General features: G+C 41.5%; 1 protein-coding gene across 2 annotated transcripts; it reads left to right on the plus strand.

The window, feature by feature from the left end:
• Positions 1-25831, plus strand: LOC140740513 (olfactomedin-4-like). 2 transcript variants are annotated; one of them, XM_073069722.1, is made up of 5 exons: positions 1-141; positions 1146-1313; positions 14420-14629; positions 20421-20553; positions 23906-25831. In XM_073069722.1, the coding sequence occupies exons 1-5, from the start codon at positions 79-81 to the stop codon at positions 24718-24720; spliced, it is 1389 nt and encodes a 462-aa protein (XP_072925823.1). In that variant the 5' UTR covers positions 1-78; the 3' UTR covers positions 24721-25831. The 2 variants fall into 2 exon arrangements, with proteins under 2 accessions (XP_072925823.1, XP_072925824.1); XM_073069723.1 differs by having other exon boundaries at positions 2-141; positions 1149-1313.
• Positions 25832-26070: the final 239 nt, after the last annotated feature.

The raw sequence follows: 26070 nt of genomic DNA on the forward strand, positions 1-26070 counted from the left end.
ATCCTCCTCGTTGTCCCCACCTCTGTGGCACTTTGTGTACAAGTGAAAGCCAGTGCGGGCTGCCGTGGAGATCTCAGGATGGTTGCCTTATATCTGACGATTGCTTCTCTCCTAGTGCCTGACGTAGTCTTTACTTCTGCCGTGAGTAGCACTAATGATTTACCCAAATTTACTCACTACTTATAAACTAGATAACTAACTATAAAATGGATTTACCTTGAAGGGTCTCGACCCGAATCCATTATCTTGCACGGATGCTTCCTGATCTGCCGAGTGTCTCAAGCAGTTTGTTTCTCTCTCTTGCATACCTTTACAACCCTGGCACCCTGGCACAGTTCATGTGCCCCCCGACCCTTCCTCTAGTTTTCTGCTCGTAACCACCCTGCCTTGTCCGCTCTTCCAATTGTTGCGCCATTCGGTTTATTTCGCCTTTCCTTTTTTCCGCCGTATCCTCGAACGGGGAAACTCCCGTCGGGAGTGTGATTATAAGATCGCCAACTAGAGAAAATCTGCAGATGCTGGAAATCCAAGCAAACACACACAAAATGCTGGAGGAACTCGGCAGGCCAGGCAGCATCTCTGGGAAAGAGTACAGTGAACGTTTCGAACCGAGACACCATCAGGACAGTTCCGCCAGCATGTTGTGTGCGTTGTTTGTAAGATCCTCGTTCCCGGGCATCATTGTTAGGGATGTTTTTTTTAAACCAAGCAGCGACGAATGGCTTACCTCGGCAAGAGCCAAGGTGGGGCTTGGACTAGTCGCTAGTCTCATAGATGTCTTGGTCAACCGCGCCCTTTGGGTTCTTGATCAAACTGTGCGGTCGGACTGTCGCCTATGACAGCTTGATTGTTATGTCGGCCAATTTTTGTGACAAGAAGCGGTCTTCTATACTACGAATTGAACCTCGCTCATTGATAGGAAGATGTGAAAGGAATATTAGTCAAGACAGAGGTACCATTGTGCTCATTAGAAAAGGTTAAGGGAGCAACACACACAAAATGCTGGAGGAACTCAGCAGGTCAGGCACATCTGTACCTAATGAATTGGCCACAATGTATTTCTGCATGGCGATATTCCTGTATGGGGACACTGCTGGGCACTGTAGTGGGAAGCACATTATTAAGCAACTAAATATTGTGTTTAGCAGGTCTCAGGAAGGGAAAACCAGCAGGTTTACGGCGTGCTCAAGAACGGGAATCAGTGTGTCTGCAAAGTGGAATTTTCTGACTGGGAGTTTCCAGTTGAAAGATTCTATCAGCTGCAAGACCTTTCACAGAACTGTTCCAGCTTACTGCAAGAGAGGTTATCAGAGGTGAATACATATAACCATATAACAATTACAGCACGGAAACAGGCCATGCCGGCCCTTCTAGTTCGTTCCAAACGCTTACTCTCACCTAGTCCCACCGACCCGCACTCAGCCCATAACTCTCCATTCCTTTCCTGTCCATATACCTATCCAATTTTTTTTAAATGACAATATTGAACCTGCCTCTACCACTTCTAATAGAAGCTCGTTCCACACAGCTACCACTCTCTGAGTAAAGAAGTTCCCCCTTGTGTTACCCCTAAACTTTTGCCCCCTAACTCTCAACTCATGTCCTCTTGTTTGAATCTCCCCTACTCTCAATGGAAAAAGCCTATTCACGTCAACTCTATCTATCCCCCTCATAATTTTAAATACCTCTATCAAGTCCGCCATCAACCTTCTACGCTCCAAAGAATAAAGACCTTACTTGTTCAACCTTTCTCTGTAACTGAAGTACTGAAACCCAGGTAACATTCTAGTAAATCTCCTCTGTACTCTCTCTATTTTGTTGACATCTTTCCTATAATTCGGTGACCAGAGCCGTACACAATATTCCAAATTTGGCCTCACCAATGCCTTGTACAATTTTAACATTACATCCCAACTCCTATACTCAATGCTCTGATTTATAAAGGCCAGCATACCAAAAGTTTTCTCCACCACCCTATCCACATGAGATTCCACCTTCAGAGAACTATGCACCATTATTCCTAGATCACTCTGTTCTACTGCATTCCTCAATGCCCTACCATTTACCATGTATGTCCTATTTTGATTATTCTTACCAAAATGTAGCACCTCACACTTATCAGCATCTTTCATCTGCCATCTGCCATCTTTCAGCCCACTCTTCTAACTGGCCTAAATCTCTCTGCAAGCTTTGAAAACCTACTTCATTATCCACAACGCCACCTATCTCAGTATCATCTGCATACTTACTAATCCAATTTACCACCCCATCATCCAGATCATTAATGTTTATGACATGTCAGTAAGAAGATGCATGCACCAGCACGGGGCATCTACTTTGGGAGTAGTTACCATTAGGTGAAGCTAGCTAACACTGCTTTAAACGAGGCATTGATGTTTTATAAATCTCCATTTCGTAACTTGTTGAGTCAGTGCAGGAAACAAAGCAACTTGTCCAAGCAGGCGTGGCATAACTTGGGTAACCCTATACTCATCCAATCTTCCTTTTGTTTGCTATCGGTTCAGGTGATGGAAGAGTGTCGGCCATAACTGAGAGAAAATCATTTTGTTAGCAGCCTTCCACCAACCAGCAGAATAGACCATAAGATATAGGAGCAGAATTAGGCCATCCAGCCCATTGAGTCTGCTCTGCCATTTCATCATGGCTGATCCCAGAACCCACTCAATCCCATATACCTGCCTTCTCGACTTACTGCTTGATGCCCTCACCGATCAAGAAATGATCAACTTCTGCCTTAAATATATGGACAGAATTGTTCTCCACTGCAGCCTGTGGCAGAGCATTCCACAAACTTACTACTTCCTGGATAAAAAATTTACTGCTTGCCTCTGTTCTAAAGGGTCACCCTTCAATTCTGAGGCTGTGCCCTCTAGTTCTGGAAACCCCCACCATAGGAAGTATCCTCTCCACATCCACCCTATGTAGTCCTTTCAACATTTGGTAGGTTTCAATGAGATCTGCCTACATTCTTCTAAACTCCAGTGAGCATAGGCCCAAAGCTGCCAAATGCTCTTCATATGTTAACCCCTTCATTTGCAGAATCATCCTTGTGAACCTTCTCTGGCAACACATCCTTTCTGAGATATGGGGCAATATCTCTGTTGACAATACTCCAAATGTGGCCTGACTAGTGTCTTATAAAAAGGCTCAGATTATCTCCTTGTTTTTATAATCTATTCCCCTTAAAATAAATGTTAACATTGCATTTGCCTTCTTTACCACAGACTCAACCTGTAAATTAACCTTCTGAGAATCTTGTAGGAGGACTCCTAAGACCTCAGCACCTCAGATGTTTGAACATTCTCCCCTTTAAATGATAGTCCACACTATTGTTCCTTTTATCAAAATGCATTATCATACATTTCCCAACACCGTATGCCATCTGCCACTTTTTTGCACATTCTTCCAATTTGTCTAAGTCCTGCTGCAATCCCATTGCTTCCTCAGCACTACCTACCCCTATGCCTAACTTTGTATCATCCACAAACTTTGCCACAAAGTCAACAATTCCATTATCTAAGTCATTGACAAACAATGTGAAAAGTAGCGGTCCCAATACTGACCCCTGAGGAACACCACTAGTCAATGGCAGCAAACCAGAAAAGGCCCCTTTTATTCCCACTTGCTGCCTCCTGTCAGCCATTCTGCTATCCATGCCAGAATCTTTCCTGTAATGCCATGGGATTTAATCTTGTTAAGCAGCCTCATTTGTGCCACCTTATCAAATGCCTTCTGAAAATCCAAGTACATTATATCCACTGCCTCTCCTTTGTCCACATGACTTGTTACTTCCTTTAAGAACTCTAACGGATTTGTCAGGCAAGATTTCCCTTTACAGAAACCATACTGACTTTGACTTATTTTATCATTAGTCTCCAAGTACCTTGAAACCTCATCCTTTATAATAGACTCAAACACTTTCCCAACCGTTGAGGTTAGGCTAACTGGCCTATAATTTCTTTTGCCTTCCTCCCTTCTTAAAGAGTAGAATGACATTTGCAATCTTCCAGTCCTCTGGGACCATGCCAGAATCAAGTGAAAGATCATGACCAATGCATCTGTTATCTCTTCAGCAACCTCTCTCAACCTTTGAGTTTGCCTAGCACTTTTTCCTTTGTAATAGCAATGGCACTCACTCCTGCTCCCTGACACTCACGGACCACTGGCACATTGTTAGTGTCCTCCACAGGGAAGATAGATGCAAAGTACACATTAAGTTCATTTGCCATTTCTTTGTTCCCCCATTACAGCCTCATCAGCATCTTTTTCCAATGGTCCAATATCAACTCTTACCTTTTACTCTTTATCTAATTGAAAAATCCTTTTGGTATCTTGCTTTATATTATTGGCTAGTCTGCCCTCACATTTCATCTTTTCCCTTCTGATAGTCTTTTTAGTTGCCTTCTGTTGGATTTTAAAAGCTTCCGAATCATCCAACTTCCCTCTCACTTTTGCTACCTTTTCTCCCCTTTCATTAGCTTTTATGCAGTTCTTAACTTCCCTTGTTAACCACGTTTGCCTATCCCTGCCATTTGAGAACTTCTTCCTTGTGGGACATATCTATCCTGTGCCATGTGAACTATTCCCAGAAACTGCAGCCACCTCTGCTCTGCCGTCATCCCCACCAATATCCTCTTCCAATCCATCTGGGCAAGTTCCTCTCTCATGCCTCTGTAATTCCCTTTATTCCATTGTGATTTAGATACATATGAGTTTATGCTTTTCCCTCTCAACTTGCAGAATGAATTCAATCATACTATGATCACTGCCTCCTAAGGGTTCCTTTACATTAAGTTCCCTAATAAGATCTGGGTTATTACATTACACCCAATCTAAGATAATCTTAGGCTCAAGCACAAGCTGCTCTAAAAAGCCATCTTGTAGGCATTCAACAAATTCCCTCTCTTCCCAACCTGATACCAACTTGAGTTTCCCAGTCCTCTTACATATTGAAGTCCTCCATTACAATTCTGTCATTACCCATATTACATGCCTTTTCCAGCTCCCTTTGCAATCTGAGCATGTGGCAGGGTATGGGGAGGTAAGGGCAAAGAAAGAGAAGAACTCAAGGAATGGATGAGGGTGATTAGTTGAAATTTGCAAGATATATTTTGATGTATCAGATTGTCTTGGATTTTAGTGCTTGTTATGTGCAGTTTTTAATTTTTGCACTGATGTCAGCAGATTTTGTGGTGGTCAGCAATAGAGAGAAGGGAACGTGGGGGTAGAGATTTTGTTGATAGCACAGTCACATAAAGACCACACTGTCACGATGCTTCCTCCTCTGCATCTGCTCACTGATCGACTATGATTTTACCATAGGGAAGTGGTATAACATACAGCAGACGCTCAGAATTTCTTGAGGTCTACTGGGCTGACGACTGCAGAATTCTTCTCCAGCAGTTCAGTCAGTGAACATCAGCCTGCGCTTTGTACCACACAATGATTTTGTGGCAGTCACGTGCCCCAGTATACAGTAGCATAGTGGCGGGCACAACCTTGTTACAGCTCAGGGTATTGGCATTCGTACATTCTTGACGTGTGCGCGTGGATTTCCTTTGAGTACTGTTTCCCCCTGCAATACAAACATGCACAGTATCAGTTAGTGGGACAATTGGCCATTGTAAATTGTCCTGTGATTAGGCTAGGGTTAAATCAGTGGGAAGTGCCAGCAAGGCTGACATGGCTCAAAGGGTACTGTATCTTTAGACTTTAGATTTTAGATTTAAAAATAAATATATGGTGGTTGAACACTGAAATTAGGAGCCATCAGCTCATGACATAGAACAGCACATGGAACAGCCATTTTGATTTTGCATGAGAAATCAGGTTACACTGTCACCATGAATTCCATAAGATCACTGTCCAACAATCAGATCGATGTGCTGGGACAAAATTCCTTTTGGCTGCTTTCCTGAGCTGATATGCAACATTATCAAAGCACCAAGGGATCAACTATTGGTACCTTCCGTCATTCTGGTGAAGTCAATGTCACACAGCTGATCATGTGCCTAACAACCACCATGCATCCACTTATACTAATCCCATTTTATTCTCCGCACATTCTCCTCAAGTCCCCCTGGATTTGGTACTCACTCGGTGGCCAAATACCAAGCTACTAACCTGCAGACACAATAGGCCTACAGTGGATTCAATCTCACTGGCTCTTCACTTGGCCCTGGACCACCTGGACGACAGAAATACCTATGTCAGGCTGCTGGTTATTGACTAAAGTTAGCATTCAACACTATCATTCCTTCAGTACTAATCAATAAGCTTCAAACCCAGGGCTTTCGTATCTCCCTCTGCAACTGTCTTCTTATTACTACCATCAGTAAGGAGCCTGAAAACTCTCAAATGTTTTAGAAACAGCTTCTTTCCCTCTGCCATCAGATTTCTAAACAGTCCATGAACATTACATTAAATATTTTTCACTATATACCTGTAATCTCCCTTGTGCACCAATAGACAGCAGTCTAACTATACTCGAATATAGTTCCAATACCTCAAGCACTAACAGAGAAGAATCTGTTGCTGGAGCAACTTAATGATCTTAAAAAAGATTAGCTTTATTTGTCACATGTAAATTAAGACATCGAAACAGACAACAAAATTCATCGCTTGCATCAACAACCAACATAGTGCAAGGATGTGCTGGGGGCAGCCCACAAGTGTTGCCATGTTTTTGGTGCCTACACAGCATGCCCACGCCTCACTAACCCTAACCCTGAAGTATGGCAGAGAGATGTTCTCTTCTTCATTCTCCATTTATCTTCCCCATTATCAGGTTATCTTCCTCTGCATGCCTCCCTTCCTTTCTTGGTCATGGTGCATTCTAAATGAAATAACTACTGGGACCTTACACTGACAAAGCCCGTCCTTCCATAACTAGAAACAAATTTTACTGAAGATCTGCAGTTACAACAAATTATCCATTGCCTAACCAATCTTGTGGAATTTGCAAAAACCCAAAAGCCAGATGTTGCAAAAACCAAATATTATTTTGCTCATATGGAAAAAAACAGAACATTCTGAAATACTTGGCAGGTCAGGCAGCATTTGTGGAAAGAGAAACAGAGATAATGTTTCCGATCAAAGACGGTCATGAAGATCTGATCAATAGTGAATCTGGAGTAACAAACAACCTGCTGGAGGCAAGTGATCCTGATGCAGAGTTTTGACCCAATTGTTGACAATAACACCCAGAAAAGCTGTTCGACCCACTGTGTGCCTACAACAGATCATCTAATTGGAAATCTTAAATGTGTAATGTTAACCACTACTCTCTCTACAGCTGTTGCCTGCCCAACTAAATGTTTCCAGGTTGTCTGTCTTTATTTCAGCTTTTAAAAATTTTCATTGATTATATCAAGAAAGTAATTTACATCCAACCTGCAAGTAATATATGGAACATTTAATGCAAGCGGGGTGGCCTTTCATTCAGCTGAGTAATAAACTGAGCAGATTAACAGATGGAACTCACCCAGATGGTGGTGTATCCTGAACATCACCCACACACCAAGACAGTGAGACACAGACCATCACCCATTTACCAGGAAAACAGAACTCAAATGTCAAGATGCATTCACCCAAAGAGAAAGACACTGACACCCAATCATTAATCGAGAATGTTGTACATAGTGTAGATTACATTGCTCCTGCAGGCAGACAGCAAAACACAGGAATATCAAAGCTAAATTGCTGATGCTAGAAATCCAAAATCAAAAGAAAGAGGGAAGAGCTCAGCAGGTCAGTTGGCATCTGTGAAAAGAAAACAATTAACATTTCAGGTAACATACCCTTAATCAAAACTGAGGCGCAGAAATCCACCATTCAAAACAACCATACAAGCATCCTAAAGTTCAAGTAGGACAGCTGAAGGGAGGTCTTCACATACAAGGAAGGAATTTGCATTTCTCGGAAGGACAGTTTAGTTTGCTGGATGGTAGGTAGAGATTAGGCAAAAGAGTTGGTGTTACCTCTTCTGTGATGGCACAGGAAAATCAAGTGACAACGTAGTTAAAAAAGTATGAATCAGGGAGTTGCAAAGGGACTTCCTGTTTATAACTTTGTGGTGATGTGGGACAGGATTCATGTACAACGAAATCTCAGCAACAAAGGAAAGGGATCTGACAACATGACCCTGGAAAGAGGCACATAGGACTCCACTTCAGAGTGATCCCAGGAATAGTGCAAAGAGATTTCACATCAGTGAAACTCCAAAAAAAGACCATGGGGCTCTTCCCTTGAAGGTGTGCACACACACATTTCATTTCCTACTAGCGAACAAAAGAATTTAAACTGCACACAAAAGGTTGTCACCCTCCACCTCGTTGGCATGTTCAGTATATTTCACGATCGCACACAATCGCATTTCCTTTTCCGGTTTCTGTTGGACAGTGTTGACAATGTGGAGTTTGCAATGATTTGTCTGCAGACATTAGAACTGGCTTGTTTATTCTGTTTTTATTGAAGAGGTTATTCAGTACGCACATGTTGGCACTGCGCGAAATATCGCACAGCACTAGATTTTTGCGAACAGTGATCATTACAAGTTAGAGGGACCATTGGACTGGAGTAACAGGGGCTGATTTACTGTGTAACTCATCAGTCACTGGAAAATTAGAACAATCTGAACTATTGATCCATCAATTGAATGGTGTTCAGTAATTTTCATTTTATTGATTGTCAACAGACTTAACCTTCCTCTTTAGGTATACGTCTAAACTAAATGGTTGACCCTGGCTTGTTAACTGAATGTACTCTCTACCTCATTAGAAGTTTCTCCCCTTTCTGCTTCTTGCAACTTGAGATTTCCAACAAGATTTGCCATTGAGCCCAGATGCTGTGCTTCAACCCATCTCCCTTCCCCATAACCTGAAAACTGGGGTCTTCCTTGTGCCTAAGAACACACATAGAACAGTACAACACAGAACAGGCTCTTCAGCCCATAATGTTGTGCTGAATTAACGATCACACGCTCAACTAAACTATTACCTTCTGCCTCCATATACTTCCAGTTTACATGTGCAGTACCTTAAGAGGCCTTTTGAACACCACTATCATATTTGCTTCCAGCACCACTCCAGGAACCCACTATATGTGTAATAAAACTTTCCCTCCTTTAAACTTACTCCCTCTCACCTTAAATACATGCTCTCTGGTATTAGACATTTCAGCTCTGGCAATAAAGATGCTAGCTGTTAGCCAGATCTATGCCTCCCATTCTTACAAACCTCTATCAGATCTCGCCTCAGTTTCTGCTGCCCCAGAGAAAACAACTCAAGTTTGTCCAACCTCTCCTTATTAGCACATGCCCTCGAATCCAGGCAGCAATACTAGTAAGCATCTTCTGCACCTTCTCCAAAGCATCAGTATCCTTCCTATAATGGGGATGACCAGAACTAAAGGCAATACTCTAGATGTGGTCTAATTGGAGTTTTGTAAAGCTGCAACATAACTTCCTGATTCCTGAACACAACTCCTTGACTAATAAAGACAAGCATGCCATATTGCCTTCCTTACCACGTTATCAACCTGTGTAACAATTTTCGTGGAACTATGGACTTGAACCCCAAGTTCCTTTGCAGGTAACACTGTTAAAGCTCTCTTTACATCTATCCAACTCTTCACATTTGGGTGCATTAAACTCCACCTGCCATTTCTCTGCCCATATTTGCAACTGATCTACATCCTGCTGGATCCTTTGTCAATCTTCTACGATATCCACAAACCAACAACCTTTATATTGTATCAAACTTACTAAACCACCTGTCTACATTTTCATCCAGGTCAACATAAATAAAACAAACAGCAGAGGTCTCAGTACAGATCCGTGGGGAAAACAACTAGCCACCTACTTCCAGACAGAATAAATCTGTAGAGGAGTGGTTCATAGGCTGGGTTTGAACCAGGTTTGTTTAATGAAGTTCCATATCTTTAATTAGTGGACTGCCAGGAGAGATTTAGGCCAGGGGTACCCAAGTGCAGAGGAGACGAGGATGGAATTGAACAAAACATCATTTCTTATGGATTGGTTAGAAGAGAACACAGGCAAGGAGTCAAGAATCACTACACACAGGGTAGATAAACTCAGAAATGAGCGGACAAACAAAACAGAGGGAACTTAAATAGACAAAACAAGGCACAGGTGCATTGTAACTAAAACAAGACAGAGACAATAATTAGTGGACCAGGAGCATGGAGCCTGGAGGGCTGTGGCACTCTCAAGTGGTCAGATTGAGGCATGACAGGAGTCCGCCCTTCTGCACCCAGCACCTGACGGCCCAGGGCGATCTGAGTGGTGACCGTGGATCCAGGATGTCACAGGAGAGAACCCACGACCTTTCCTCTGGGCCATAACCCTCTCAGTCCACTAAGTACTGGAGCTGGCCACGAACCAGACAGCAGTCAGGAAGCTGATGGGTGGTATACACTTACTCACTGTCGCTAATGTGAGGAACTGAGGGCGATCTCAGGACTGGCACCAGCGGACTGCACAGAAGGGGCTTTATAACCATATAACAATTACAGCACAGAAACAGGCCATCTCAGCCTTTCTAGTCCATGTTGAATGCTTACTCTCACCATTAAGGTGGGAGGCGTGGAAGGTGGGGCTGATACACATGATCTGTGGCAACTAGAGAGGGTAAATAGCCAGGTTGATCTGACGGAGAACCTTGAGCAGTCTGATGTAGACTGGCACCAATTTCCGAGACTCATCCCACAGAGGAAGGTCTTTATTGAAGAGCCAGACTCTTTGACCAAGATGGCACAAAGGCCTCAGCCACCTCAACAGGCAAGCAACTGGTTTGCTGCTGTTGGTGCAGGAATGCCCCAGGATGATGGATCAGCTGTACAGTACACGGGACCCCCACTTCAGACTCCCTTTCAGGAATCTGAGGGGTGTGGGTAAACAAAGGGAAATATACCTGTAGAAGAGTAGCAAGGAGTGTTACGTGCATCCTCTGGTGGTCACTCTAGAAGGTTGAGTTGCCCGACACAAGGCACCTCATGGTCTTCTCCAGGGTCCTGTTTGGTTCTCTTTGTCTGCCCACTGAATTGGGGGTGACTGTAGCTCCACTGAGCTGACAGAAGGCCTTCCTAGACAAGGAGGTAAACAGAAAGGATCAATTCGAAACAGAAATCTGGGGAAGTTGTGTACTCTAAATGTGCGTTTCAGCACAAGGTTGGCCATCTCCTGAGCCCAGGGAAGCTTGGTTAGGGTACAAAAGGGCAGGTCTTGGAGAACCAGTCCACCATAATCAAGGTGTTACCTTGTGATGGTGCGGATGGGTAATGAAGTCCATGGAGATACAGGACCAGGGACCAGGGATGGGAAGGGATGGGCTGTGGGTGTATGGATGTAATCTGGGTTCCTTGTTCTAGGCGCAGATGTGACAGACTGCCGTGTGTGATTTGATATCCTCATTCATGCCCATTCACCATTAGAGCAGTCCCTGTTTGTCCTGTGATGTGTGATGTGTGCCTCGATTGTAACACATCTGAAAAGACAGAATTAGGGGTGAAAAGGTGATCCAGCAGGCCATTACCTGGGGTTACCTCCTGCTGTAGTGCTCTCCTGATGATGGTTTCACCCTCCCAATGGACTGGTACCACCAGCCCAGATCTTGGGAGGAATGACTCTCGGCTGGTGACCAGGTCTGGTGTTTCAAACTGCCTGGAGAAGACATCCGGCTTCTGATTCTTCAAACCTGGATGGTAGGTAATTTTAAATTAAAATGAAGAATTTAACCACTTTGCCTTTTGAATATAGGTCAGATACTTGTGGTCTAGTTATTTATCTCTGCTCCTTCAGGACTAATTTGACTGTCAACAGCTCTCTATTCCCTATGTCATAATTCCTCTCCACGGAAGAGAACCACCAAGAGAAGAAAGCACACGGATGTAGTTTTTGGTCAGATGGGGGGGGGGGGAGGGGGATATGGCGAAAGAACAGCTCCAACCCCAACACCTGAGGCTACTATTTAAATCAGGGAAAACAAGGATGGGAACTGTTGTGAACCAATGTTTCAATTCTTGAAAAGGCAACTTAGCTTCTCCAAAAGGTGACAGAGGTTTCTTTAGTCAGACAGTAAGACGTGCTGCGATGGAAATGGAGTTGTGAATGAATCTCCAGAAAAAAATTGCAAGCCCCAGAAACCGCTGGAGCTGCTTGATTATGGTGGGTCACAGCCATTTCCTGATGGCTAGGGTCCATCTTCAGTTTCCCCTTTGAGACCGTAAACCTGAGGAAAGGGACTGTGGAGATGTGGAACTCACTGTTCTCCAACTTGATGAATAGTTAGTCCTGGAGTTAACATTGAAGGACCCTCTGAACATTTTGGATGTGTTCATGGTAGGTCTTGGAGAAGATGAGTATGCCATCCAGATACACAAAGGCAAAGTGATGTAGCATCACCCAGAGAATGGGCCTGGAAGACTGGGGTGTTGACTAAACCGAACGGCATCACAAGATGTTCGGAGTAGTGGTCTTCCATTCACGGCCCTCCTGTGTGCGGACCAGGTTGTATGCATTTTGGAGGTCCCGCTTAATAAAAATTGTTGTCCCCTGAAACAACTTGAAGGCTGTGGGCATCAGAGGCAAAGGGTACTGCTTCTTCACTGTGATCTGATTGAAGCCTTGATAACCTATACATTGTCAGAGTCCATTATCCTTTCACGCACTTGTAGAGGATATGGAGAGTCAGCTAAAACTAGGCATTAGGGCTTCGCAGATGTAATCCTCCAAGGCCACCCTTTCCGGAGCTGCCAGGGAGTAGAGTCTTCTCAGAGCAGACAGATTCAATTCAGTCGCACAGTCATAGGCTTGCTGAGGCAGGCGTGTGCTGCCTCGCTTCTTACTAAAAACCTCAAGCAGGTCTGAATACTTGGGAGGACCTTGACAGCTCAGCAAAGGCAGAAGACCATCCATGGAGTGCACCAGTGGACCACTTAATTTGTGGGTTGTGGAAGGCTACCCTGGGTTGACCCAAGATCTATGGGAACTCAGGAGAATGAATAAGATGAAACTAGATAGTCAGGGTATGCTGTTCCACATGTAGATACACGGAAGCAGTGAAGTGACAGATCCTCCCAGGGCCCAGAGGTTTTCCCATGGCTGTGATCAGTTGGTTGGGATGGGCCAAGGCAACTCGGAGGTGTCTTGCTAACACGGTCCATGAAATTACCTATTGTGCTAGAATCCACAAAGGCTCGAAGGCATATTGTTGTTTGCCCCAGGAGATGGGGGTAAGACGGCACAAGCCCAGATGTAGCAGACCTGGGTGAAAGGTGAAATCTGTCACAGATCTCCCTTCCCTGGATGAGTCTAGATGCTTCTCGACAACTCAAGACAGGCAGAGTGGAAATGGCCCAGTTCAGCACAGTAGAGGCAGCATTTTCCCTTTATTCTTTGGTCCCACTGAGCTAGAGAAAGTCTGGTTCTGCCTATTTGCATCGGCTCCTCTGGAGGAAGATGAGGGGAGCTGAGGGGTGTGCTTGACTGCACCAAGGATGATGAGGCTGGAGTGGCTCAGAGATTGGAAACCCTAGAAGATTCACTATGGCATTTTGTTCTCCTTTCCTGGAGACAATTGTCAACCCGGATGGAGGTACCAAGAGAGTCCTGAGATCCTCAACTGGGTCTCTGGCTACTAATTCACCTTAAAAATTTCACCTGGTAACCCACAGTAGAACATGAACTTCAGTGATCCAACTACTTGGTACTGCCAGAGTGTGGAACTTGATTGCATATTCAACTATGCTTTGGGTACCTTGACGAAGTTGGAAGTTAGTTGGCTGCCTTGCATCCACTGACTGGCTGGTGAAGAGGAATACATCAACATAACTTGGAAAGTTCTCCCAGAGCACCATAGCCCAGGTGAGAGCACTGCCAGAGAGAGGAAGATGATTTAGGTTGCAGTGGTTGGATGGAAACTTGGTGGGTTGTATCTTGAAAGCCAGAGAACACTGGGTAAGAAACCAGGTGCAGAAGAAACCAGAGACAAGGGTGCTAATTGAGCTAAGGATCTTTACTTGTGAATTTATTTGTTGAGAACACAGACTAGGATGCCAAATCAAAACACACAGGGTAGCTAAACTCAAGACTGAGAAAAGACAAACACAACAGAGAGAACTTAAATAGACAGACAAAATAAGGCACAGGTGCACTGTAACTAAAACAAGGTTCAGATGAAAATAGTCAACTGATAATTAAAGCCTGGAGGACTCTTGCTCCCCCAGGTGGTCAGACCGAGGCATGACTAAATCTCATTGACCACCACCCTCTGTTCTATGTGCAAGCAAATTCTGATCAAAATAACCCGTTCACTGAGGATCTCATGTATCTTACTCTGAACTGCTGCAATTTTCTATGAACACTGTTGTAAATTTCAAGATAACTTTTATCGAGTCCAAGATCCAAGCGTTTATTGAAGAAATACGGAATGAGACTGCTCGAATTAACCAGTTCGACACAGTGCAGAAACAGAGCCTCTACCACCCACTGAACTTCTGGCCCCTTCGTTGGGAATTGAAGAACCTGAAGTCAGAGTTGGAGAAGATTCCTTCACCAAATACTAAGGCACTTCAAAAGGTCACCTCCGAGGTGAGATCAATTAGATTTTTTAATATATTTTAAATGGCCGTATTTGCCTATTGTGAACAGATTTAACTTTCTCTTTAGTTATGTCTAAATTTAAATGGTTGGCCTTCACATATTAATTGATAAAAGAAGAAGGGAGAAGAAAGGGACTGCAGATGCTGGAATCTGCAGGAAATATAATCTATGGAAGAACTCATTTGGACAGGTACAGTACATGTATAGGAAAGGTTTAGGGGATGTTGGCCAAATGCAGATCAATTGCATCAGCTTAGTTGGGCATCTTGACTGGCGTGGATGAGTAGCTTCCATGCCGCATTACTCCGTGACTTATTCAGTAGGTCAAGCAGCATCTGTGGAGGCAAAATGGATATGTCATTCAAAATTAGTCCTGGTGCCGGTTTTTGACATGAAAGGTTGATGCATCTCCTTTGCCTCCAAAGATGGTGCTCAGTCTGCTGAGTTCTTCCAGCAGTTTATTTTTTGTGCCTCAATAGATTATAGAATGCTACAGCATAATACTACACCATGATGTTGTGCTGACCTTATAACTTAACTTGGGATCAGTTTAACCCTTCCCTCCTAATAGCCGTACATTTTACTATCATCCATGTGCCTGAAAATGAAGATGAGTTCTGAAAAAGGCTATGAGCTTAGACTTCATTATCCTAGCTAGAAATGTCTGGAGGGACTAAAAATAAATTGAGTCCATTTACTGTCTTTGGATCACTTCGCCCCAATCCTGACAGCACCTTATCATAATTAGTATCAGAGTGGCTGACACTCTGATAAAAGAAGTGACTTTTATCACTCTGTCACTCAGACACACACTCTATCTGTTTAACAACTCACACTTTGAACCCAAGCATGTTAAAGGGAAGCCCGGAAAACTTTTGAAAGGTAAAATATTACTGTCTAAAATAAAAGACTGTCCATCCATCCAAGAAGCAAATATGAGTACTATTAGCTTTCCTAAAAAAACAGAGCAATCATTATCCTTATTAATAGATCATGCTAATTACCACAAATAATAAATGGAATGCTGAATGTCACTCCAATATCTCTAATAATAAACAAGCTGGAGAAAAAAGTCTTGATGAAGGGTCTTTTTTTCTTCTTCAGTCCTGATGAAGAGTCTCAGCCTGTAACATTGACTGTACTCTTTTCTACAGGTGCTGCCTGGTCTGCTGAGTTCCTTCAGCATGTTATGTGTGTTGCATGGATTTCCAGCATCTGCAGATTTACTCTTGTTTGTGATTAGACCAATACCTCTAATATTATTTTGTTCACCTGACACCAGCATTAAATGCAGTACATTCAGATTCAGATTAGTTTATTGTCATGTACACAGGATGCAACACAATTCCTTCTAGCCTGGATGAGGCATTGAATAAACTGTGTGCATGGCAATAATAGATACGAGGGGCATCTTGGACCTCCAGAAGTCGTCCACAGCAGGGTGATTGATAAATTCGTGGCCTCGGGTAGAAGGAGTCAATTTTAGAAAACCTAGCACATTTATTTTTCAATATAGTCCCCTCCTACATTTACACACTTAGTTCAGCAGTTGTGGAGTACACAGATCCCTTCTTTGTAGAAGTCGGCCGGCATCTTGGACCTCCAGAAGTGGTCCACAGCAGGGGTGATTTTAAAAGGGTTTTCTAAAATTGACTCCTTCTACCTGAGGCCACAAACTTATCAATCACACCTTGTACAATAATAAATACAGCAATGGGTGCAAAACAACAGAATGGTGTAAAGATCATAAGACGTGGGAGCACATTAGGCCATTTCGCCCATCGAGTCAGCTCCACTATTCTCTCGTAACCTTTGGCACCTTTACTAATTAATAACTTATCAATCTCTGTTTTAAATATACTCAATGATTTGATCTCCACAGCTGTCTGAGGCAATGAATTTCACAGATTCACTGCCCTCCGGCTACAGAAATTCCTCCTCATCTCTGTTCTAAAGGGACATTCTTCCATTCTAAGGCTGTACCCGCTGGTCCTAGAATCCCACACTATAGGAAACATCCTCTCCACATCCACTCTATCTCGGCCTTTCAATATTCAATGTTTCAATCCCTCCCAGCTCCCACCATTCTTCTAAACTCCAGCAAGCACAGGCCCAAAGCCATCAAATACTCCTTATATATTAACCCTGTAATTCCTGGGATCATTCTCATTAACAGATGTAATAGTGGCCAAAGGAACTATTAAAGGATGAACTGAAGGAAATTTATATTAGGCAAGAAACGATGTTGGATAGACTGTTGAACCTGAAGGCTGATAAGTCCCCGGGACCTGATGGTCTGCATCCCAGGGTACTTAAAGAGGTGGCTCTAGAAATTGTGGATGCATTGGTAATCATTTTCCATAGATTCAGGAACAGTTCCTGCTGATTGGAGGGTGGCTAATGTTGTCCCACTTTTCAAGAAAGGAGGGAGAGAGAAAACAGGGAATTATAGACCGGTTAGCCTGACGTCAGTGGTGGGAAAGATGCTGGAATCAATTATAAAAGAGGAAATTATGACACATTTGGATAGCAGTAGAAGGATCAGTCCGAGTCAGCATGGATTTATGAAGGGAAAATCATGCTTGACTAATCTTCTGGAGTTTTTTGAGGATGTAACTATGAAAATGGACAAGGAAGAGCCAGTGGATGTAGTGTACCTGGACTTCCAGAAAGCTTTTGATACAGTCCCACATAGGAGATTAGTGGGCAAAATTAGGGCACATGGTATTGTGGGCAGAGTACCGACATGGATTGAAAATTGGCTGGCTGACAGGAAACAAAGAGTAGCGATTAACGGGTCCCTTTCAGAATGGCAGGCTGTGACCAGTGGGGTACTGCAAGGTTTGGTGCTGGGACTGCAGCTGTTTACAATATACATTAATGATTTAGATGAAGGGATTAAAAGTAACATTAGCAAATTTGCTGATGACACAAAGCTGGGTGGCAGTGTGAAATGTCAGGAGGATGTTATGAGAATGTAGGGTGACTTGGACAAGTTGGGTGAGTGGGCAAATGTATGGCAGATGCAGTTTAATGTGGATAAATGTGAGGTTATCCACTTTGGTGGCAAGAACAGGAAGGCAGATTACTATCTAAATGGAGTTAAGTTAGGAAAAGGGGAAGTACAACGAGATCTAGGTGCTCTTGTACATCAGTCAATGAAAGCAAGCATGCAGGTACAGCAGGCAGTGAAGAAAGCTAATGGCATGCTGGCCTTTATAACAAGAGGAATTGAGTATAGGAGTAAAGAGGTCCTTCTGCAGCTGTACAGGGCCCTGGTGAGACCCCACCTGGAGCATTGTGTGCAGTTTTGGTCTCCAAATTTGAGGAAGGACATTCTTGCTATTGAGGGAGTGCAGCGTAGGTTCACAAGGTTAATTCCCGGAATGGCGGGACTGTCATATGTTGACAGATTGGAGCAACTGAGCTTGTATACACTGGAATTTAGAAGGATGAGAGGGGATTTGATTGAAACATATAAGATTATTAAGGGATTGGACACGCTGGAGGCAGGAAGCATGTTCCCGCTGATGGGTGAGTCCAGAACTAGAGGCCACAGTTTAAGAATAAGGGGTAGGCCATTTAGAACAGAGATGCGGAAAATCTTTTTCACCCAGAGAGTGGTGGATATGTGGAATGCTTTGCCCCAGAAGGCAGTGGAGGCCAAGTCTCTGGATGCATTCAAGAGAGAGTTAGATAGAGCTCTTTTAGATAGCGGGGTCAAGGGATATGGGGAGAGGGCAGGAACGGGATACTGATTGTGTATGATCAGCCATGATCACAGTGAATGGTGGTGCTGGCTAGAAGGGCCGAATGGCCTACTCCTGCACCTACTGTCTATTGTCTATTGTCTATTAACGTCCTCTAGACCCTCTCCAATGGCAGCACAGCTTTCTTAGATATGGGGTCCAAAACTGCTCACAATACTCCAAGTGCAGTCTGACCAATGTTCTATGAATCATCATCATTAGCTTCTATATTCTAGTCCTCTCAAAATAAGTGCTTGCATTGCATTTGTCTTCCTTACTACCAACTCACCCTGCAAGTTAACCTTTAGAGAATCCTGCACGAAGACTCCCAAGTCCCTTTGCCTCCCTGATTTTTGACTTTTCTCCCTTATACAGGAAGTGTAGACGATAGAAAATCAGTCTACACCTTTATTCCTTCTCCCAATGTCCATCACCATACACTATCCTACATCTGTCACTTCTTTGTCCATTCTCCTAATCTATCTAAATCCTTCTGCAGAGTCCCTGTTTTCTCAACATTTCCTGCCCCTCTACCAACTTGGTCACAAAGTTATCTATTCCGCCATTGGCATATAACGTAAAGAGAAGCTGTTCCAGCACTGACCTATATGCAACAATACTAGTTATTGGCAGCCAACCAGAAAAGGCCACTCTTTGCCTTTTACATCAGCTAATCATGTATCCATTCTAGCATCTTATTTGCAATACCATGGAATCAAATTTTGTTTGGCAGCCTCATGTGCAAGACAGTAGCACAATCTGTAGTAGTGCAAAAAAAAGTGACAATAATGGAATAAGCAACTGAAAACATGGCAGCAAATAATAAATATTTCATTTCATTAATGATAAACACTGGTTATTTCCTTGATTGTTCATTACCCAAAATAATGAATAGTGTGCCCATTGCCTCTAATGATGCTGTCTGTTTCTAACCAATAATAGATAAACTAGTGGTTATCCATATGAATAAGTGGACTAATCACTATCTTTAATAATATTATGTACATTGAAGTTTCATCATACGTAATAGCAGGTAGTTTGTTATCATACTTCATAATAAATGCATTCTTTAACACTAACAACAAACAGATAGTTCATTAACCCTGCTGTCTACAGAAGTTTGTATGTTCTCCCTGTGAATACATTGGTTTCCTCCAGGTGCTCCAGTTCCCTCCCACATTCCAAAGACATGCTGATTAGTAAGTTAACTGGTCACATAGGTTTATTTAAAGCAGAGGTTGATAAGTCCTGGATTTGTAAGTGCATCAAATATTACAGGGAGAAGACAGGGGAATGGGGTTGAGAAGGATAGTAAATAAGCAAAGGTGGGCTGAATGGCCTAATTGTAACCATATAACCACTACAACACGGAAACAGGCCATCTCAGCCCTTCTAGTCCATGCCGAACGCTTACTCTCACTTAGTCCCACCTACCTGCACTCAGCCCATAACCCTCCATTCCTTTCCTGTCCAATATTTTTTTAAATGACAAAATCAAACCTGCCTGTACCACTTCTACTGGAAGCTCGTTCCACAGAGCTACCACTCTCTGAGTAAAGAAGTTCCCCCTCGTGTTACCCCTAAACTTTTGCCCCTTAACTCTCAACTCATATCCTCTTATTTGAATCTCTCCTACTCTCAATGGAAAAAGCCTATCCACGTCAACTCTATCTATCCCCTCATGATTTTAAATACCTCTATCAAGTCCCCCCTCAATCTTCTACGCTCCAAAGAATAAAGACCTAACTTGTTCAACCTTTCTCTGTAACTTAGATGCTGAAACCCAGGTAACATTCTAGTAAATCTAGAATGTACTGATCTATCTTATGGTTAAGTGGGTGGTATGGGCTTGTTTGGCTAGTAGGACCTGTTACTATGCTGTATATCTAATTAAAACTTTTAAAAAAATGAACAATGCATTACCACTAATAGTGGGCTGCTCATTGCCCCTAACAATAAGTGATCAACTGCTAGTACTAATGCAAATATGCAGTAAACATAAATTCTAATGAATGTAATTTTTGATCTAGCTGGATGATTCCCATCGTAGTGTGCTGAGGTTACAGCAGTATGACAAACAGAACTTATTGAACATGAAAGACCTCTTGAAGAAAATGAAGAACCAAGTAGAAAGCTCTTCTGTTTACGGCAAATTAAAAATTGGTGAGATTACATGTTCACTCACTAGCATACCTTATTTGTTACTTTAGCAACATTCATCTGTAATACCAAGCAAATTCATTCAGGTTTAAACTACATTCAATTCTATTACATTGAGATTATAACAGAGAGTTCTTGCACTTTAAACTTACTTACTGCCTGTTATGCCCCTGGCATTTGGGTTAGCATGAAGGTCCTCCATCTCTGGTGGTGTTTAGGGCTTCCTTCATCATATCAGTAACTTCCTCTTGGTTTTCATTACTGTCAGTCATGTAAGTCCCAGGTAGAACCTCAGGGATACCATCACACTCAGATGTGGAAGGATTCTTCATTGCTGTTTCCATAATAATTTAGTTTTACCAGTCAGGGTTATTAACCCTGTGTTAAATTCCTGAACCTGCAGGACCAATGGACTACTCTTAGTCTGGCCTATATCCTTTGACCTGTTTGGTATGGGTTACCCGACCAAGGGTCAAAGCATAAGGTCCTGACTCCAGCCAACATAGTGCTCCTGGTTATTGAAGCACACAAACCTCCAAGCCACGACAAGTTCGTGGTCCTTTTGGAGGTTGCACTTTAAAGAGTATTCTTAATTTCTGATGCATGATATGTATACCACAGATGGTGAATGAACTGGGCTTACCTATTCCTGGCTCTGTAAGCACTGTTGGGAATTTCTCAATATTGATGTGCATCTTTAAAAATGGGCAATTCACCAGGCCAGATAAAATGCATGTCAGTCTCTTTAAAAAAAGAAAGGGAGGTTTGGCTATACAGTAATTCCCATTGTCCCTTGACTATATGTAAGCTAAAAGTGAACTGGAAGCTTTCTGATTAAGTAAAATTGTTTAAAAAGACAATAACCAAAATAGAAACAATAAGGTCAGTCTGGAAAAATTCTGAAGGTTGAAATCCACATGTACAGAGATACAGATTAATCAAGAACAGTTGGTGACTTCTGACTATATAGAATATATGAAGTGGTTGATATTAGAATATTTGGTGCATTCTACAAGGAGATTGAACCAGTGTGGATAACTTCACTCTCCTTAACTCTGAACTGATTCCACAACCTACAGTCCCACTTTCAAGGGCTCTGCAACTCATGTTCTCAGTAATATTTATTTTGATTTGCAAGTTTTGTCTTCTTTTGTGCATTAGTTGTTCATGTTTTTTCATAAAGTCTTTATTTTCCTGTGAAAGCCTGCAATAAGACGAATCTCAAAGTAGTATATGGTGTATACATATATGTACTGTGAATTTGACCTTTAGAGGGTGCTTGCCAAAGAAGGTAAAACCCGATGGGATCCAAGGGAAAGCAGCAGTTTAACACAGCAGCAAAAAGTAACAGTTAACCTGAAGCCTAAGATTCAGTACTCTTGCTTCTCTTGATATGTGTAAATTAGATGACTTGGAAGTCATAATTAAGATGACTACCAATGAAGCCAAAATTGACAGCGTGATTGAAAGTGAGTTGGAAAGTCCTTAGAAGATACCAGTGAACTGGTTAGCTGTTTGCAAAAATGGCAAATGGAATTCAAATGTTAGGCAACATATTTGGAGAGGGAAAAAGAAGACAAGAGTTCATGTCTTATGGTAGGAAGGGCAGCCATAATGTCCACTGAGTCCATATTGGCTGTCTGTAAAGCAATCTAATCAGCTGCTAATACCACTGATTACACTAGAAGAGTATGTTATCATATCCCCTGTAATTCTTGGCATAACCTTAAATCTGCACCTACTGACCTTGTACAATAGGGACACATTTTTGTTGTATACTTTGTATACCTACACCTTAATCCTATCTCTCCACAATCTTCTTTGTGCTTAAAATCATTCATCCCTTGAATCCATCTTGGGTAACTCTCATGTGCACCCTCTCAAGGACTACCTCATGCCTCATAAAGTATGGTGACCAGATCAGGACAATACTCTAACTGTGGTCTAATCATGTGTTTGTTAAATAATGTATCATATTAGTATTTAATAACCTTATTCATGAAACCCAAGATCCTAAATGCTTCAACAACTACTCTCTCAATACATGCTTTTGGCTTCATAGATACATACATATAATCCCCTTAGATCCTGTTTTTACATACAGTGTTGAACAAAGTCAAGATTGGCTCATATCTTTACATTTCATACTTCTTTGTATTAAATTCCAGCAGCCACTTATTTGTTATTCTGCTGCATCCTGTTTCAATTGATTGACATAATTCTCATTGCTTGTCATATTGCCAAATTTGTAATAATTAGAAAATTTGAAATTTTAGTCTCCAAATACCCAGGTGTAGTCTAATCCAAAAGCAGATGTTGTTGGGCCAGGATGGTGGCAGGTGTGGACTGAGCCTTTGAGATGTTTAGTACCTGTGTATTCACAAGTGAGGAACTGCTAACCTTTGGTTCAATGAACACATAAATATATATATTTATATATGAGGGGTGATTGATAAGTTTGTGGCCTAAGGTAGAAGGAGTCAATTCTAGAAAACCCAACACATTTATTTTTCAACATAGTCCCCTCCTACATTTACACACTTAGTCCAGCAGTCGTTGGGCATACGGATCTTGTACCTTCAGAAAGTGTCCGCAGCAGGGGTGATTGATGAGTTCATGGCCTAAGCTAGAAGGAGATGAGTTATACAGCTCTCGTTACATGCACATGCAGTTCAACTCTTTGAGTGATTATGCAGAAAGCTTGAAGTTAATAACTCATCGGGGTGATTGATAAGTTTGTGGCCTAAGGTAGAAGGAAATGAGTTATTAACTTCAAACTTTCTGCATAATCACTCAAAGAGTTGAACTGCATGTGCATGTAACAAGAGCTGTATAACTCATCTCCTTCTACATTAAGCCACGAACTTATCAATCACCCATGCTATGGACACTTTCTGGAGGTCCAAGATCTGTATGCTCCACTACCGCTGGACTAAGTGTGTAAATGTAGGAGGGGACTATGTTGAAAAATAAATGTGCTAGGCTTTCTAAAATTGACTCCTTCTACCTTAGATCACAAACTGATCAATCACTCCTCATATGCTGTAATAGAAATCTATGTAATGAATCTGATGAGAATGAAACAGAAAATGTGTAGATTCTGATGGGAATGGGAGTTTGGTTGTGAACATTGGGAGAAGTGATGTAGTGAATTAAGTCTAAAGGGAATTACAGAGGCATGATTAGAGGGAATGATGTAAAGGTTAATGACATCATATAATTCAATTAAGTTGGATTGATAGATATGGGGTGAGGTCGATGGGTTCAACAAGGGTTTATTCTCTTTATTGATTAAAGAAAAAACTTCAAAACAACTGAAAGTAAATGGAACTATAATTAATTATCTTCCTTACAGGTAATTGTACTAAAGGAATTTTACGTAATATCAGCAGACCTTTAGTAGCACAAATCAACCCATATGGTTCATCATACCCTTATGGAGCATGGGGCATGGATTCAATGCTTGGAAGTCCAACATTGTACTGGGTTGTGGCACTACTTTCTTCCAATATTTATGGAAATACAGTACGAACTTACTCTTCTTACAGAGACTTCCTCATGTTAAATAAGCATATAGATTTTACGGTGACATCATCATACACCACGACCAATTCGATCCAGGGTCCAGGTGTTGTGGTTTATAATGGGTCTTTGTATTATAACTGTTATAAATCTGGAGAAATTTGCCAATTTAACCTTAACACAAAGGTTATAACTAATGTGAACCTTCCTAATGCTGGCCATTCAAACAAATTCCCTTACTGTTATTACAATTGTTATGGCTACACAGACATAGATTTCTCGGTGGATGAAAATGGGATCTGGGTTATTTATGCCACTGAAGAGAATTATGGCAACATTGTACTGAGTAAAATAAGCAGCATTAATATGACTGTGTTGCAGACCTGGAAAACAAAGCTCTTTAAGAAATCAACAACTAATGCCTTTATGATCTGTGGGGTGCTTTATGCCACTCGATATATCAATGTAAATGAAGAGGAAATATTTTACATGTTTGACACCATCACTAATCAAGAGGCCAAAAATCTTAATATCCGTTTTGTCAAATACTCTCCAAATGTGGCAAGCCTTCATTATAACCCAGTAGATAGGAAGCTCTACCTTTATAATGAAGGCTACATGATAGCCTATAGTATCTTGTTTTCCTAAACAATGCAGGTTAATAATTTTATTGCAGGATATTTACTAGATCAAAGATTTTATGGCATTAAAATATATCTACTATAACTTTACTTAAGAATTTTAAAATGCCCTAGGTCACCTGAAAGCTCAAATAACAGTTTGTTACAAAACCAAGAGCCAGAATATTAAAACTTCATATTAAAAATAGAAAATGATCTTAATATCCAGCAGGTCAAGAAGCATTTATGGTGAGAAAAATATTATTGACAATTCATGTAGATGAACTTTAATTGGAATCTGTCTGCATTGATGCTGTCCGACCTCCTGAGTATTTATAACATTTTCTGTTTTTGCTTTTTTTTTTGCATTTTCCATTTGCTTTTTATAATGGGTACAACTGTGGTAAATATGAGAGAGAAAAATAAATCAGGACTTTTAAATTGATGACTTCTTTGGATTTAATGTATTCTCCTGCTTTTGCAGTAGCGATGGATTCTGAAATAAACCATTTGCACTTATTCAGTGCATCAAGACACATTATAAAGGAATCATTTTGAAATGTACTTACTAACTTTTGCAATGCAACAGAAAGAGCAGTATTCCTTTATATTTATACACAAGTGTTAAAAGTTCTGAAAGTTATTTTAAACTGGAGTCTATGCACTGAAACTGAATTCATAATGTTAAGAGATTTTCAGCTACACTTTAACACCACGATTGTGTGAGCATTAGGCTGGACATAGAGAGAAAAAGATAGTTCAACAAAATAAAGCACACGCAGTAGCAGGGGAGAGTCACAATTTAATACTGATCCGAAACTAAATTGAAGGGGAACATAATTTATCTCTGTAAACAACAGTATTTAATTACAAGATGTAATTTGTTATGTCAGCAATGATAAGTTCCTCACAAGTCACATTTCAAAGAGCAGAATGTAAAAATTAAATATTGCTTAATTATTATTGTCTTGCTTATTTGTATCTCTAAAATGAGGCCTCTTGAAAAAAGCATGTATTTATATTTGTTAATGAGATGGTTCACACAGCACATTGAAATGATCTGCATTGTTTCGTATGAACTGAGGCTTGCATCTTTGAATACTTTGCTTTATTGTGACTAAATAAAATGTTTTATTATATCTAATTGTATCTGCCAACATTGCAGTCAAGTACTGGTTGTAATAATGAATCAAGCAAGGCATTCACATTATGTTTTAGAGATTTAAGATTGCCCTAATGTTTTTCTTATACATACTGAAGAAGCATAGCTCTCAAAATGGGATCCAGCAACAAACGTCCATGTAATAAAATTGCTTAAAAATAACTTTTAAGAGCTATTGGTTTCTGGATGAATACCATCTGGCACAACTCCTTTGCT

The sequence above is a fragment of the Hemitrygon akajei genome, chromosome 17 (genome assembly GCF_048418815.1).
Source record: "Hemitrygon akajei chromosome 17, sHemAka1.3, whole genome shotgun sequence".
Taxonomy (NCBI): domain Eukaryota; kingdom Metazoa; phylum Chordata; class Chondrichthyes; order Myliobatiformes; family Dasyatidae; genus Hemitrygon; species Hemitrygon akajei.